This window comes from Penaeus chinensis, chromosome 28 (genome assembly GCF_019202785.1).
Source record: "Penaeus chinensis breed Huanghai No. 1 chromosome 28, ASM1920278v2, whole genome shotgun sequence".
Taxonomy (NCBI): domain Eukaryota; kingdom Metazoa; phylum Arthropoda; class Malacostraca; order Decapoda; family Penaeidae; genus Penaeus; species Penaeus chinensis.
Window position 1 is genome coordinate 20,538,624 of NC_061846.1, and position 17,500 is coordinate 20,556,123.

The window sequence follows — 17,500 nt, forward strand, 5'->3', positions numbered from 1 at the left end:
TTATTAAATTTAAATGTTATTTCAACTCCTAACTGGCCTTTGCAAAATGTTAAAAGCCGCTTTCCAATCATTTCATTTTTTTTAAATCCAACAAATTTCTGCGTCTATATAATTAAGGTAAGCTATTTACTGGTTTTTTTTCTTCCAAAAGCTGATTTTTACCAAGAACAAATAATTAAATGTATATACGGAATTTACCAAAAAAGAAAGATTTTCAAAAAATTATCTGTGCGAAAGAAAAACAAAAAAGGACAAACTGCTAGGTAATAAATATAAAATTAAGGAAAAATACAGATTAAACAGACAACAAAGAATATGAACGTAGACAAACACTGAAAGAAACGGAAAGCACTCGAGCCGAGGGAGCGCCGCCGCCGCCCCGCCGCAGTGACCCCGTTACCTTGAAGGAGAGCTCGAGGTTCTCGCCGCCCCAGATGTCGAAGCCGGAGTCGTAGGTGCCGAGGCGCTCGAAGAAGGCCTTGTCGATGGCGAAGAGGCCGCCCGCCATGGTGGGCGACTGCACGGGCTCGGCGGGGTGCTGGTGGCGGGCGCGCTCCCGCTGCGGGATGGCGTGCCAGTTGAACTGTGCAGAGGGCGCAGGGAATTAGTCACGGCCGTGTTTGTTTTGTTAGTTTTGAGCAGAGAAAATCCCTGGCGATGTGACGATGGGCTACTATTAAGTCACTGATGCTACTTTACTCTACTTGCACTTATAATCTCCTTGAACTTTTACTTTAAATAGCTTCACAACTATCATGGCTATGGCGGAACTATGCAATATATCTTACTATTCGCAACAAATTGTATATACAAGCATATATAACATAATTCATGAACTATAAATACTGCACAATACAGACCGAACTTTAACACATGGGCAAATACTAAGATAAATGTGCGAATCATACAAAATATTGCAACAAATACAGTGCGCTACATTTCAGAAGCCAGAGGAGGCTGTAGATGGGAAAAGCTCATGCAGTTATGATCAGAGATGTGTGAGAGAACAAAGCATGCAAATCCCGACCATAAGTCTACGAGGCACAGATCATGGGGCATCACAACACAACAATAAAAATTAAAAAAACAACACAACACAAAATTTACGCAAAACCATTAAAACGAAAGCTGTACAAATTAACGGAACAAATTGGTTTATGTTCTTGCATTACATCCAAACAACAAAATTTGTCGATCACAAACGAAAAATTAAACAATTAAATAAGGCTAATACTGGCCAGTCACTCAGATTCTACTGATTTATGTATAAATGCGCGCGGTGGTGTAAGTGTGTAAGTGTGGGTGACTCATAAATAAGTGAGGAAGGGAGTGTGCATGTGTGTGTGGGAGAGGAGTACAAGAGAGAAAGAGAGAAAGAGAGAAAGAGAGAAAGAGAGAAAGAGAGAAAGAGAGAGAGAGAGAAAGAGACAGAGAGAGATAGAGAGAGAGAGAGAGAGAGAGAGAGAGAGAGAGAGAGAGAGAGAGAGAGAGAGAGAGAGAGAGAGAGAGAGAGAGAGAGAGAGAGAGAGAGAGAGAGAGAGAGAGAGAGAGAGAGAGAGAGAGAGAGAGAGAGAGAGAGAGAGAGAGAGAGAGAGAGAGAGAGAGAGAGAGAGAGAGAGAGAGAGAGAGAGAGAGAGAGAGAGAGAGAGAGAGAGAGAGAGAGAGAGAGAGAGAGAGAGAGAGAGAGAGAGAGAGAGAGAGAGAGAGAGAGAGTGTGTGTGTGTGTGTGTGTGTGTGTGTGTGTGTGTGTGTGTGTGTGTGTGTGTGTGTGTGTGCGTGCGTGTGTGTGCGTGCGCAAATCAGTAAATCCGAGCCCCGAACGCACAGCGACGCGGCACCTAAAGTGCCCGTCGACCGGAGTGGCAGCAAGTCTCACGTCGATCTAAAGAAACATGACAACAAAACAACAAAATATATAAAACTAAAAATATATGTAAAAATCTACCTATGGTTTACTTCATGCGGTTCTCCAGTCAGATACTAATGAGGAATTGGACATAAACCACAAATCGACTGGTAACTATGCACGAGTGCGTCTTAGCTAGCATCGCCGCGTGACTTCAAGACCGTTCCAGCAGGTCGTCAGAAACACCGACTGGCCTCATGCGGAGAAGGGAGAGCGACCTGCCGTCCGTCTACCTGCAGATTCCAATCAAAGCCTCCGACCGCCACGAACGACGAATACGTGTACTCGAGCGTGTCGTCGCTGATCACGTCTATAACGGGCGTGACCGCGGACGTCCAGTTGCGGCCAATGCGGTCTAAGAGCGGCTCCAGCCAACCTACGGCGAGAACGGCCAAGTGGAGGAGGTGGTCACGCCCGAGGGGGGGGGGGGGGGGACTTTTAGTTGGGGGATCTTATTTTAGTTTTTTTTGGGGGGGGGTCTCATAGGACGAAGGAAATGTTCTTTTTCTGAGGGCTTCGGGGAAGGCGTGTCTCCGGAAGCATGAAGAAAACTTCCTTTTTACTGGTGCGTGTGTGTGTGTGTGGGGGGGGGGGGGGGGGACTTCGAAGGAACGATATTCTCAAAGAAGAAGAGGAGAACTTCCTTTTCACGGGGGTTGAAGGAAGGATTTTGTCACTAAAGGACACAGAAAGCTTTCTCTTCGGCAGCCGTCGATGACGGACAACTTATAGGAAATAACAGAAAACTGTTTTGGAGATGACTAGGAAGGTTAATCGAAAGGACAAAAAGCTTTCTTTTCTGAAGGCACCGCAGAAGGACATTCTCACAATCTCACGGGCCGCAGAAGACATTGCTTTCTGGGCAGCGCCGAGTTAGATAAAGAAAGCTTTCTACAGTATTTTGTAGACTCTAAGGGAGGAAATATTCCGTCTCGCCGAAAGCATCAAAAATAAGTTATAAATCTCGTTCGCTGTTGCTTCGCTTAGGCTTAGTCATCAATCAAGAGGTGGGTGGAGGTGGGGTGGGGGTGGGGACTGATGGTTGGAAAGGGGAATCCTAAGATCAAAGGGAGTATATAATACATGTGATTGGGACACTAAATACGAAAGGAACTTAAGAATAACAGTTACACAACAGACTAAAAAAAGATTTTTGGGGTAATTCGGGAATATTCGCTGAAGTTACCTGTATATTCGTTGAAATACACCATTGCTCGAAATCGTTTCTGTATCTAGAAAGTCATAATACACCTATCCTTTCCCGTATAAAAGGACATATATACAGTACGTACACAAAACACCTTTGAGAATCAAACAGTGACATTTCAAACAAACTCGACACAGAGAGCTGTTCGGACAAGGCACATCTCTGCGCAACTTGGCATGAATAATGTGCAAAAAATAAAAAGAACATATCAATCACATCTATAGAACACAATGAAACACACACACAAATTCTGGGCGGTCTTCAAATCCTTCTTTTTTCAGAGCCCGTGTACACCGACAGGAATAAACGCTACAAGTTGCAATGTTAATTCCTACTCCACTTTCTTCCCTACAAATCTACAAGTCAAGATATACAACATACGTCACTCCCCATGCCGTTTATGGTAACATTTTAAGTGTGGCAAGCATTTTTATATGGTAAAGCATCTACAAGAAAATATTCATGATGTCAAGCGTGATATATAGGCTTGATGATTTAGCATGTTTTCAGCCCATATACACGTCTCATGAACTAGAACCATCAACGTTTGAACAGTGTGTGTCAGTGTGTCTCAGAACCAGAATGGACGTCAGCGATATCGTACAATGAGCCCCCAGTTGAATCCTCCGACCTGGACGTCTCGCGCCTTTGACAGTCTCGCCTGGAAGCTGTCGTCGCTTATGACGTCGATGACCGGACACACGACGTTGGTGGGGTCGCGCGCGATGCGGTCGAGGAGGGGCTCCAGCCAACCTGCGACAGGGATTCTTCAGCACGGGGCTCACTGGGGCTTACCTTGGCCGCAGCGCCGCGAGGGTAACAGGGTTAGTCACAAAGACCCACACACTCTATGGGGATGATGTATACGCGCATACAGGTACTTGGGTACGTGTATGCAGTATACATACATACATACATATATGAAAGAAACAATGATACATCAGGGAATAATAAATGCTTGAAATGAAACAAAAATCTTGTCAACGTTTGTAAGAAATAAAACTTGCATGGCGGAAGTTCTTTCCAAAGATAATTGTACGGCAGTCACACTCTGCCGGTCACGATCTGATACAGTTATTTGGTACAGAGAAATTCGCTGTAATCTTGTATCATACTTAGCTGTCTTCCCGGCTGGATCTTCTTATGAAAACGATTCAGTAGCAGAGCTGAACAGGACCATTTCTTCAGTCATTTTAATAATCACTTCTTTAACATCAACTTCTCATAGTTACATGATCATCTGACAAAAAGATCAACCTTTGTTGATGACTTCAGTTAACAATCTCTTGATTAATCACAACCACAATCTACACTCCCGACAGCACAATCTTGCGCACCCAAAGATCTCCTACATACCTAAAACATGTACCGGTTATCCCGGCAGCACGAGGCAAAATCAGCGCCCGGGACCAGCCACCCTCGCGGGAGACCCTGGCACACTCCGCGGAGCAAATCAAGTTTCATTAGAATACTACACATCAGTCTATCTTTTTACGGGTGTTTGGGAGAAAAGGGATTCCCCGGGAAGCCTCCCAAAGCCGCCAAACGCACGATCCGAAGCGCCAACACCAGCGTGATCACAAAGGGGCAGGGGAAGAGACGTCCCACACGAAGGACTACGCGACGCTACAGAACACGACCCACTCATGTGGCCACACAGACGTACCTGCAGTCCCCAGTCAAATCCGCCAACGGCCTGGGTGTCTTTTGCATAGATGAACTGGAATGTGCTATCGCTTATAATGTTTATGTCAGGCGTTACGACATTGGAAGGGTCTCTGGCTATCCTGTCGAGCATGGGCTCCAGCCATCCTACGGGGCAAAGCAGACACAGATTTAAACAGAGCTTGGCGGATTCGCGTCTCGATTGTCGGACTCCCGAGCGCCTGGGAACGTGTCTCTCATCTACAGACAAAACAGTGATAAAGTCCGTGCAGGGCGATGTCGCGCCATGCCTCGTAAATACATCTGCGCAGATCCTGAGGCAAAATACATATTGCAGACAGTCAGAAAGTCTGGAGAATCAGTCTTGAAGTGAACTCCACAATAACACCATAGCTGCTATTCTATTCCGAAAACAATCAGGAATACATATATATTCATATATGTAATTTCTGTAGGATTTACTCATTCAGTAGTGAGACTCATCTAAACGCCGAGGAATAACACCATTAGTCATTTCATCGAATTCTCTGAAAAAATCTGTTGTCAAGTCACTGCCCTTTTGTTCCTCCTCCGTTGTTGCCAATAGGCCCCATGCAGAAAATATAAGCGCCAGCCAAAGTTTTCTCGACGTTTAGGATTCAGTGGCGTTTCTTGACGTTTTTCTTCACGCCGACTTGCTGACGATGTCTTCACTGCAGGCACAGCTAATCACCTGTTTCAGCTTGCTGGCACAAATACACTTTCTAGGTCTGTACTCACAATGAAAAGGTAAGCAGTTTTCAAGACTTCCCAAATCAAAGATATATAGATAAACATCTGAGAATAAGCATGATGAAAAAAAAAAGAAGCTCACTCCACGAGCACACGCACTCGCATTCCTTAAAATAAAAGGACACAGAAAGAAACCCGTTGAATCACCACATAAACAGAAGTGAAGAGAAGTCAAGCAATTACAAATATACAGAGGAGAGATACTCCCTAAAACTGAATTACAGATTCTTCCCACGTGAAATGGAAACAAAGAAAGAAAAGTGAGGATAAAGACAGGGGAAATTAGTACGCTCAAGATCCACTTGAAGCCTCCGATGGCCGTGCTCCTGGGCGGGGTGACGGACACACTCAGGTCCTCGGTGTTGATGCGTTCAATGACGGGGCAGACCACGTTGGTGGGGTCGCGCGCGATGCGATCCAGGAGGGGCTCCATCCAGCCTGCGGGATCGACTCTTCAAAACACGGGAATGGGGTCAGGGAATCGGGGATCGGGGGCCGTAAGCGCCTGTAAGATTGTGATGGACCGTCCAGATGTGCGGTGAGAAATGCGCCAATTTTGTCCTGAGTGTGTGCGATCACGTCCTATGGCTGGAAATGTCCTGCTAATCCACCGTATGTCTGTTTGGTCGTTCCTATCCGGCGCCGTCCAAGAAAACCTGGCTGTGTCAACGTATCCTGGTGCGTGGACCATGAACCCTGTATGAGATGGCCTGATAAATCCTCGTGTAATTAAATCAGGTAAATCCTAGGTATGGGATATGAGGCACACCAAATATATCCTGGAAGGGGAAACCAAGGAGTCAAGAGAGATATAGGTCCTCCTCCAAATCCTAAGTCCTGCGCAGGAACACCCGGAAAATCCAGGGAAAAATGTCCAGTTCATCCTCGCTGTGGCTGCCAGTAGATCCTGAGTGCCCTGAGATTATGAATCCTTTCCAGTATGACATCCTAATGGTTCCTAGGCGAGACGGCCTCACATCCTGGGCCAATCAAGACCGGTAAATCCTCTGGCGTGAATTCTCCCTGGGCTTAAGTACTGAGAGTCTCCTCAGCGTATGTCCCTAGCATTCCGAAAGTACTGCGAAAGAGGGCGATCAGCCAGGGGGGGATTTCCCTTCGCCCTAACCGCGTGTCTCTCCCACCACCTGCTTCACGGCGCAGCCCGGGTGATTCTGCGCAACACACACGTGTCCTTCACCACTCCCTCACTTGCAAGAAAAAGGGGTATGGTATTAGATTGTTTGTGCGTGTGTGTGGAGGGGTATGTGTGTAAAAATATACAAGCATGTGTGAGTGTGCATGAATGTATATATGTATAGTATGAGTGTGTATGAGTGTGTGTGTGTGTGTGTGTGTGTGTGTGTGTGTGTGTGTGTGTGTGTGTGTGTGTGTGTGTGTGTGTGTGTGTGTGTGTGTGTGTGTGTGTGTGTGAGTGAGAGAGCGAGAGAGCGAGAGAGAGAGACAGAGAGAGAGAGAGAGCGAGACAGACAGACAGACAGACAGACAGACAGACAGACAGAGAGAGAGAGAGAGAGAGAAGGAGGAGGAGGAGAAGGAGGAGGAGGAGGAGGAGGAGGAGAATGGAATGGAGGGGAGGGGAGGGGAGGAAGAGGAAGGAGGAAAAAAAAAAAAATAAATAAAAACAATATATATATATACATACATACATACATATACATATATATATATATATATATATATATATATATATATATATATATATATATATATTGAATATAGATAAGCAGCATCCACACCCCACAAAAAGAAAGAAAGAAAGATAGAAACAAAAAACAACACCAATAAAAAAAACACGACTAAGAAGGGGTAAAGAGGGAAGCGAGCGAGAGACCGAAGCCGACACGTGTCCGTACTACAAGCCTCCAACTGAATCCTCCGACATGCACGTTCCGGGCCTTGAAGGTCGTGAGCTCCAAGGTGCCATCGTCAATGTTTCCGATGACGGGGCACACGACGTGGCGGGAGTCTCGGGCGACGCGGTCCAGCAGGGGCTGCAGCCAACCTGCGCTGGGGATTCGGGGGAGGCTGGCTCAGGGAGTGGCCGGATTGGGGATTCGAGGAGGGATGGCTCAGGGAGTGGCCGGATGGGGGATTCGGGGGAGGCTGGCTCAGGGAGTGGCCGGATTGGGGATTCGGGGGAGGCTGGCTCAGGGAGTGGCCGGATTGGGGATTCGGGGGAGGCTGGCTCAGGGAGTGGCCGGATTGGGGATTCGGGGGAGGCTGGCTCAGGGAGTGGCCGGATTGGGGATTCGGGGGAGGCTGGCTCAGGGAGTGGCCGGATTGGGGATTCGGGGGAGGCTGGCTCAGGGAGTGGCCGGATTGGGGATTCGGGGGAGGCTGGCTCAGGGAGTGGCCGGATTGGGGATTCGGGGGAGGCTGGCTCAGGGAGTGGCCGGATTGGGGATTCGGGGGAGGCTGGCTCAGGGAGTGGCCGGATTGGGGATTCGAGGAGGGATGGCTCAGTGGCCCGGATTGGGGATTATTCAGCGGAGATCTGGCCCGGAGCTGATTGGCGGTGGTGGCGGTGGAAGAATTTGGGAAGGGGGGGGGGGGGTAATTTGGTCATTCATAATTCACTGATTAAAATTTACATTTGGCTTTAACATCAATCTCTCTACATCTGTCACACGTACATTGCGTGCGTACCCAAATGTCTATGTATGTATGCATGTGCCGATACAATTGCATAGTAAACACACACATGAGAGAGAGGGAGACGGAGGGAGAGGGAGGGGGGGAGAGGGAGGGAGGGAGGGGGGAGAGGGAGGGAGGGAGGGAGGGAGGGAGGGAGGGAAGGAGGGAGGGAGAGAGGGAGGGAGGGAGGGAGGGAGGGAGGGAGGGAGGGAGGGAGGGAGGGAGGGAGAGAGAGAGAGAGAGAGAGAGAGAGAGAGGAGAGAGAGAGAGAGAGAGAGAGAGAGAGAAGAGAGAGAGAGAGAGAGAGAGAGAGAGAGAGAGAGAGAGAGAGAGAGAGAGAGAGAGAGAGAGAGAGAGAGAGAGAGAGAGAGAGAGAGAGAGAGAGAGAGAGAGAGAGAGAGAGAGAGAGAGAGACGGCAGATCGAAAGATACACAGACTCTCACGAAGGCGGCAAAGGGCTCGACAGATACACAGACCTGGAACAAAGGAAGAAAAGCTCACATGCTCAAGGAAATCTCTCCCAAGCACACAGCAACAGCCCAGGCGGCCCCAAGAAACGCAACAAGGAGTGTGAAGACAATCCGTACGGTGAGCTGCCAGTCGAAGCCGCCCACGTACTGGGTGACTCCCTCAAAGTTTATAGCGAAAGTCTCGGTTTCAATTTTGCCGATGCAAGGACACACGACATGGCTTGGGTTTCGCGCAACTTGGTCTAACAAAGGTTCCAGCCAACCTGTGTCATGAATCTCCTCAAGTTATGTTGTAATGGAACTCATCAGGTTGTTATGGAACTTATCATGTTGTAATGCGTATGCCACACGAGGTTAGAGGCAATAAAACACACCATACACACTTTCTGCACTTACTAGTCATTTCTCGTTGCGACTCTGTATTTTAGGCAAATGATACAATATCAGCCTTTTCCTATGGGTGCAGATTACAGCTTTATTTCAGTCACACACTACAAGCCTGTGAGCGTTTCTAATATAAATTACAAAAAGTGGAAAAGCTTTGCTACGGACATTATATATATATGTATATATACCAAAAAAGAGGGATAAATACAATATTATTGTTCTATTGGTGGACAAGATATGTTCTAGGTCTGAGGCTGTGAAAGTGCACCCCTCCTGCTGCACCTGTCCCAGAATACTTGTAGAATCTCCTTACAACCGCGCGTTCCATCCGCCCTACCTGCAGGTGCCAGCTAAACCCGCCCACAGGAGGTACCCCACTCTTCTTGGCCACTATGTACTGGAATGTGTCATCGTGCAGTGTGTCAATGGCGGGGCACGTGACGGTGCGACTGTCTCGAGCGATGCGGTCAAGCAGCGGCTCCAGCCAACCTACAACGACCTCTTCATGGTTTAGTAATGCCTGAACAACAGTGATGGTCGCAGTGACACTAGGCACTGTCGTCTCAAGTAATTTGTATATCTTCTTTACTCCTTAAAGAGAGAAAAAAAACCTAGGAACTTGTCTGCCTTGAAAGTATGTCTTCACTCACGCTGTCAACGAAGTCACGGATTCTTGAATTGGTATAAAAATCAAATGCAAGATCAATTTGCATTAGCACCGTCACTGTCATAAGGCAATTCATAAATCTGCCATACTCCTCTGTGACAGAAAGGAATTGGGTCTTGTTTGCCTTAGAGGCATGTCTTCATCCGCACTGTCAAGGCAGTCATGGATTTGCAAACTGTCTAAAATTATAGCAAGACAAGTCATGCACCGTCTTGCGAACTTTTATCACATTTACCAAAGCTTTTTAAATCCTTGATGAGCCATTCTGGTTAAAGCTTTATGTGGTTTGTTTATAAGGAGTTACAGTGTTTTAATGAGCTCATCTTGCACACTGCAAAGACGAACAGGCAGGGCATCCTTACCTGAAGGTTCCAGTCGAAACCCCCCACGGCCTCAGGACCACTGCCAAATCTGTACCCAAGTGTGTCATCCATTATTAGATCAATTTCTGGGGTGGGGACAGTGGTGGGGGCTCTTGCTATCCTGTCAAGAAGGGGTTCCAACCAGCCTGAGATATAGAAGTGTCCTATAAGAAACACTGCCACAACAAGGAGAAGTGTATCCTTAACTGACGATTTCAGGGGAGGCATAGAAGCAGATTACAGTATAAAGACTCGGTCAGAAACCGCTGGTAAGAATTTAAAAAGCAGTTTTTAAAAGTCCATGTTTATTCCAAAACTTCTTGCACCATCACCAAGTCAATCTCCCCAAGTCATGCCAGTCTCACACTGTCATACCTTCAGGAACCAATCAAACCCCCCAACTGGGGGTACCCCCTCCCTGATGGCCAACACATACTCAAAGGAGTCGTCCGTGATAGAGTCAATAGAGGGGCATACTGCAGACTGGCGGTTGCGTGCAATGCGGTCCAGCAGAGGCTCCAGCCAACCTAAGACAACCATCATTGGGTTCATCTTCATGGCAAAGGAACTCTACATGGGAGATCCACAATGGCACAATATTGATAAGCAGTATTTCGCCAGACCTTGAACTCTGATGTAGGTAATCAGGAGGATTTTGTATGGCTGTTAAATCTGTTTCTAGTGTATATTGTATTCTGAGTATATCAGTAAACTACTTTCCTCATACACACTGAATAATTATATGCATTCGTTTGTTGTAATAACTAAGGGGACTCCAGAACACCAGGAAAACATGATACTAAAATCAAGCTGTTCAAGGAAGAGAACTTCCACAGAGGAATGTAGTTCATCAGTAACAATAAGCTTGCTGGTCAAGCCCTAAGTCTTGGTCTTGTCTACTGCTCAACTTGTCCTGGCTAGAGGGCTGCCAAAATGCTGGCATCGAGTTGAAAAAAAAAGTGAAAACATAAATAAAACAAAGAAGCTTCAACATCTGAATAATACTAACATTGATATACCAAGCTCCCCTTGTTCCTTCACCATCATTTGTCACCAAGCTTGAGCCCCTCTCCAGGCCCGACTTACGATCATGTTCCACTTGAATCCCCCCACGGAAATCCGGGACGCATCCTTATGGTAATGGAATTCCAGAGTGTCGTCCTTTATGCTGTTGATCACCGGGCACACCACGTTAGAGGGGTCTCGGGCAATGCGGTCGAGCAGTGGCTCCAACCAACCTGGTCAAGCAACCTGCAACTTGAGTGCCTGGTTTGGTTTCATGGCTATCGCTCCAGAACCTGAGGAGGGAGGAGAGGGGCGGGCAGGGGGCACGGGACAACAGAACTGGATGCTGCTTGGTTGATAGGATACACGCAGGGTTCAGGACTCTTGACGTTCTTGAAATAGACTTGGACAAGTACTTGATAGGACTTGGACAAATACTTGATAGGACTTGGATATCCAAACAGGTCACTGCTGGATCCTGGATAGGACTAGGCACCGGGAAGCATATCCTGGATAGGAGGAACCACTGGACAGGATGGCACTGGATAACACGAGACACCGGACAGGAAATCGCAGGATCCTCGACAAGACGATGCACCAAAGGGTAGAGTGCTGGGTCCTGGATAGGATGAGGTACCATACATAATACTGCTGGATCCTGGATAGGTTTTCGGGAAAGGACAAAGCTGGTGACAAGTGCGGATGAGGGAACACACAAGGGAAACGGGAAGCTTCTGGTACACTGGTTTGATTATAAAACACAAAGCATGTAAATTTCTGATGAAGGAGTTACTCGTTGATGTAATTCTTGAAATCCAAAAAACATTTTTGGATTTTTCTTCCATTCTAGCACACGTGTTTTTCCCTTCTGTACCTTACTTTTGAAAAAATGTAAATATATCTGCAACTTAAAAAAATATGGGAATACCTTAAATAAATAAAAATCATATATATATATATATATATATATATCTGTGTGTGTGTGTGTGTGTGTGTGTGTGTGTGTGTGTGTGTGTGTGTGTGTGTGTGTGTGTGTGTGTGTGTGTGTGTGTGTGTGTTACATAAATAATGTTTGCTGGAAAAAAAAAAATATTAGCAGTATAAAATTCTTATGAAAAAATGTCAACTTAAAGTAATCGTAAACAAACAGAAAAAAAGACAAATCACAAAACCCCAAAAAACTGAAAATAAGAAAATTAAACAGAATATACTAATGCTAAAAACAAACACAAAGCATCAGTCCCTATTTGCGAGCTTTGCCAACGACGACGCAGTTACCTTAAGCTGTGATGCTCTATGGCCTCGAGAGAGAAAAGACCCTTAGAAAACCTTTAGAGAGCCGTTGTTAGTATTAATAGTCTGAGAAGCCATCATGCAATTAGACTGTACAGTGGGCGAGCAGAGTAGTTATCTAGATGCACAGGCAAATCTCCACTGTGTTTCTCTCATTCTGATCTTGAGGGGCGACTTCGCGCTGTTCCACCACAGCCGAGTTCGGTGTGTGTGCCCGTAGCCCTGTGGAGCGTCAAGTCACGTAAGAGGAAAGCCGGAAAGAGGGGAACTACCACTCCCTCTGCCTGTCACGGGCGTACGACTATTTTAGTGTGGGCGTGCACATGAGGGGCCTGAGAGCCACACCTGCAGGTTCCAGTCGAAGCCGCCTACATTCACCCCGGAGGAGTCGCGGTAGTGGTACTCGAAGTCGTCGTCGGAGATGACGTCAATGACAGGACACACGACGATGTGGGGGTCGAGGGCGATGCGTCTCAGCAGAGGCTCCAGCCAACCTAAGGTGGCAGGGCATGTCAGTGTCGTCGTCCCGATCACGCTGCCTCGCAGATGGCGGTACACAAACACACACAGGATACATGAGAAATGACATATCCACGCACGCACGCATCCACATGCGAACTTACATAAGTCCTACATGGCTTTCAAAACGTGAGTATAGTTTCATGTTTCACTTACGGCTCAAAATCAAATCAAACGTCATTCATTTGCACATCACGCGCTGTATATCACTACACGAACTGCATTTCATTTTTCCGACTGATACACGGCTATAAAAAAAAAAAAAAAAAAAAAAAAAAAAAAAAACGACAGTGTCACCCACACGACAACCATGACACACGACACGACGTCTCGGCGGATGTCGTCACGGTAAGCGTCGCCTGCACGTACATACGTCTTTGCCTCGCTGGTGAAGTCGTCGTGAAATGTCGTAGCCTCTTGAGATGTTTGCCGGTTAATATGGAAGATATGACTGACTTTCGTGAAGAAGAATGAGAGGATTAGGGTAGATGGATGGAGAACACGCGTGGACAGAAGGACACAGAGCAGAAGGGAGAGGTCGTCTAGGTAAGGACAGGGTCGAGTCGCGCTGAAGGAGAGAGGTGGAAGGTCGAGACGAAACAAAGTCCACAGTCTGAACCAACTAACATGCCAGAGGCTGTACACCGGCGGAACAGGGAACATGATCCGGCATTGCCATGCAAATGAAGGGAACCAAAGTGACAGGACTATTTTTTCTAAATAAACACAATATTAAATATTTTTTAAAAATCTACGGGAAGCGGACACCTCCTTTCACTAAGTCACTGCCGGAGGAGAGGGTAGTTTGTTAGTACTTTAGGGTGTTGTAAGTATATCTGATTCATCCATATCATCGCGCTGAAAAGATATGATGTAAGCCTGATGGGTGTTACTTCATCCCTTGTACAGCTTATAACAGGCAGATTTCATAACAAAATTATAGTTACACGCAACCATGTTCATGTCTTTTAATGTGGATGAATCTGTAAGATGTGTTCTAACCGGGTGTTATTATGAATGAAATTGTCCTCCCGTAACCCTAGTATTCTAGCTGAGGTGCAAGATGAGACCCGTACAGATTCCTGAGGGAAAGAAGGAAACCACGTGCGCACAAAGGCAGGCAGGGTTCGGGTACCACTAGCGTCCAATCAAAACCACCAACGCTGAGTGTCTTGTCCTGATACTTGTACTCGAGCGTCGTGTCATCCAGAACGTCAATCACCGGAGTGGCCACCGTCCAGCTGCTCCGGGCCACGGAGTCGAGCAACGGCTGTAGCCACCCTGGACCAGCAGCAAGCGTAGGGTTAACGGTGGCCATTCATACAACACATGGGCAGTGGACAAAACATTATGACCTAATATGATGAATGATTAATGGCCTACGAAGCAGCTACACTACATGATATCTACGTTCGGAGCCCACAACCTTTGTGTATGTCGAGTTCAGCAAATTAAGGTTGTTTTTACCATATATACAACATACGAAGTTTTCATCACTGTGAATACCACGTGGCTTTAGGAGAAGTGTTTGTGTTTGTGTGTGTGTTGGGGGGGGGGGGGGGAGAAGGGTACCAAGGGCTGATACCTAATAGTTTGGATGGCTCTGCGTTTGGAGAAATTGCACAGAGGCGAGGGTTTCAAACATCTAAAGAATGCGTCGTGTATCGCTTTGTGGACGATCATGGGAGAAGGGGAGGGAGAGGGAGAGGGAGAAGGAGGGAAATGCAGGAAGGAAGGAAGGTAGGAAGAGAGAAAGAGAGAAAGAGAGAAAGAGAGAAAGAGAGAAAGAGAGAAAGAGAGAAAGAGAGAAAGAGAGAAAGAGAGAAAGAGAGAGAGAGAGAGAGAGAGAGAGAGAGAGAGAGAGAGGGAGGGAGGGAGGAAGGGAGGGAGGGAGGGAGGGAGGGAGGGAGGGAGGGAGGGAGGGAGGGAGGGAGGGAGGGAGGGAGGGAGGTAGAGAGAGAGAGGAGAGAGAGGAGAGAGAGGAGAGAGAGGAGAGAGAGGAAAGAGAGGAGAGAGAGGAGAGAGAAAGAGAGAGAGAGATGAAGAGAGAGAGAGAGAGAACCCAATGAAAAAAAGAAGAGGGAAAAACACAAAAACACGAAGAGTTCCAACCCCGACAACAGAAGCAAAGCCTGATCGACGCGACAGCAAAATTAGCACCAGGGAGGATCTTGAGGAAGGGAAACGACGGCAAAACGCGATGGGGAAGGATATTTGCGGACGAGGGGAGCGAGGGGAGGAGGAATTTACGAGAGAGGGAAGATAAGGCGGATATTCCAGCCGAAAGGACAGCTTCCAGGCCAAGGGGGCAGGAGAACAAGGAGGAGAAGGAGAAGGAGAAGGAGAAGAAGAAGAAGAAGGAGGAGAAGAAGAAGAAGAAAAGGAGGAGGAGGAAGAAAAAAAAAAGGGAGGAAGAGGACGACGAAACGGAGATAAGGAAGAGGAAGAGGAGGAGGAGGAGGAGGAAGAGGACAAGGCGATACAAAAGAAGAGAGAGGATGATGAGGGGAAGATGACACGAAATGAGGTTAAGAAAGAAGTGAATAATAAGAAAGAGACGGTAAAGAGAGACACAGGGAAAGGAAGAGGGAATAGAGAGAGTAAAAGACCAAGAGAAGGAGGGGATGGTGATAAAAAAAAATAATAATAAAATAACGCGCGCGCTTGCGCGTGTTTTGTGTGTGGGTGTGTGACAAATGCGTTTATAGAAGCTGGCCACTGCATTTAGTGTATAAGACTGACGCAGCACTAAGAGAAAACTCGATCAGTATAATAAAGCAAAGATGGTCAAAATTGTTTACAACCAGCTGCTCAGGCTGTTATTTCATTTATATTTATACAAATACAAGCTTTTCATCTAATGTATTGTAAAGGGAAAAACTAAGGGCAGAAAAGCGTTTACCATACAGACACCCATATAATTTATATCATATTATATAGATACCCATATAAGCTATGTTTCAGATGTTATGAGTTCCGAGCAACTATCCTATTTTTAGTTTTAATGCAGCTCAACATTTCTGGAAAAAAGTACAGCGAAAAAGTATTAATGTTTCAACAAAGAATAACCTGCGTAGTAGTACAGCGAGAAAAAAGGGAAATTCAAACTCTATTTGCAAATATGATGAATTTTCGCTTCAGGGAGAGATATGCTATAATGCAACTTGCAAATGCAATGGCTGCTGGATATGTAACTGAAAATTGTAAATGCATATGGTAAACTGTGGTGTGGATGTATAATTATAATCTGTTTACAGGTACATATATCGACGCAGTGGCATGCAGAAATACAGTTATAAGCTGTTACTGGAGCAAAGGGTAAAGGGTACAAGGGATTCTATCATGGGGTTTCAGGCTAACTATAGAGGAGTGGCAGGTCGTTCGGCGTCTGTAGCGTGGGCGGGATAGCCTTCTGCATGGGCGGAATGTCTAAGCTGCAAGAGAGGACTGTGGGCGGGGGGCAAGGGACGGGGAGGACCCCCTTGTCACCCGAGGCGGGCTGGGCTGGACTCGCAAACCTAGGACGCAATGCAGAGTTCGAAATAAGGTGGACGTGCTCCTAAAATATAGCACTGGCGGATTATAAAAGGAGTTAGACTGGATGGCTGGCTCTGTGGGCGTGGCGGTGCCAGGGGAAGTGTCAGAAGGGGGGGGGGGGGCAGCTTCGGTGGACAGGTGGCGAAGGAGTACCTGCTTGGGTACGAAGGTGGGACAGATTGGATAAATGGATTGTGAAAATGTAAATATTTAAGCACAAAAAGACATGTTTAACTTAACATGCATAAATCATATATGCATATTTGTGTGTGTGTGTGTGTGTGAGCATGTATGTATGTAAGTATTTGTGTGTGTATATATATATACTTATTCATACTTAAATACATACATACATATATATATATATATATATATATATATATATATATATATATATATATATATATATAAGCATATACAATATTACACAGATCTAGACACTTGAAATAAGTGTGTTGGCTGGCACAAAACACGAAGGCATCTGATCAGAATCGATGATTTCGAAGTCGAGTAAAATGTTTCAGAAAGTTTGTTTCAGAAATGGAATTCAAGTGAAAGGAGGAAAACCTGAACTCGATAAGAGAAGTGTCAAGTGGATATGCGATTTGTCTTTAAAAAAGGAAGAAGTGGGTAGGTCGTGAATGATAACAGATCCGGGGGAGATTTCTTCTCTTTATACTTATACATATACACACACACATATATATAAACTGATATTCAGGTCGGAGGCCAATGCCGCGATTATTTTTTTCTCTCAAACTTGCAGTGAGAGTAAGAAATGACTATTACGTACATATTTTTCATGCTTTATATAGCTGAATATCCATTTCTATGTGGATATTCTTTCTGTTCTCACAAAGCACGCTGAGGAGGAAAAGAAAGAAGTAAGAGGGAGGGAGGAAAGGAGGATGGGGAGGAAGAGGAGGAGGAGGAGGAGGAGGAGGAGGAGGAGGAGGAGGAGGAGGAGGAGGAGGAGGAGGAGGAGGAGGAGGAGGAAGAGGAGAAAAAGAAAAAGAGAGAAAGAAAAAGAAGGAGGAGGATGAAAAGAACGAGGA

The 17,500-nt window shown here is 46.2% G+C and overlaps 1 protein-coding gene across 1 annotated transcript in view; it reads right to left on the reverse strand.

Moving 5' to 3' along the window:
• LOC125039884 (putative polypeptide N-acetylgalactosaminyltransferase 9) overlaps positions 1-17,500 on the reverse strand; it is a gene marked incomplete in the record, with an annotated part of 86,288 nt that overhangs the window by 12,293 nt on the left and 56,495 nt on the right. The window contains 2 exon segments of the mRNA XM_047634231.1: positions 401-583; positions 10,467-10,618. Of these exon segments, the coding sequence (XP_047490187.1) occupies positions 401-583; positions 10,467-10,618 (335 nt within the window).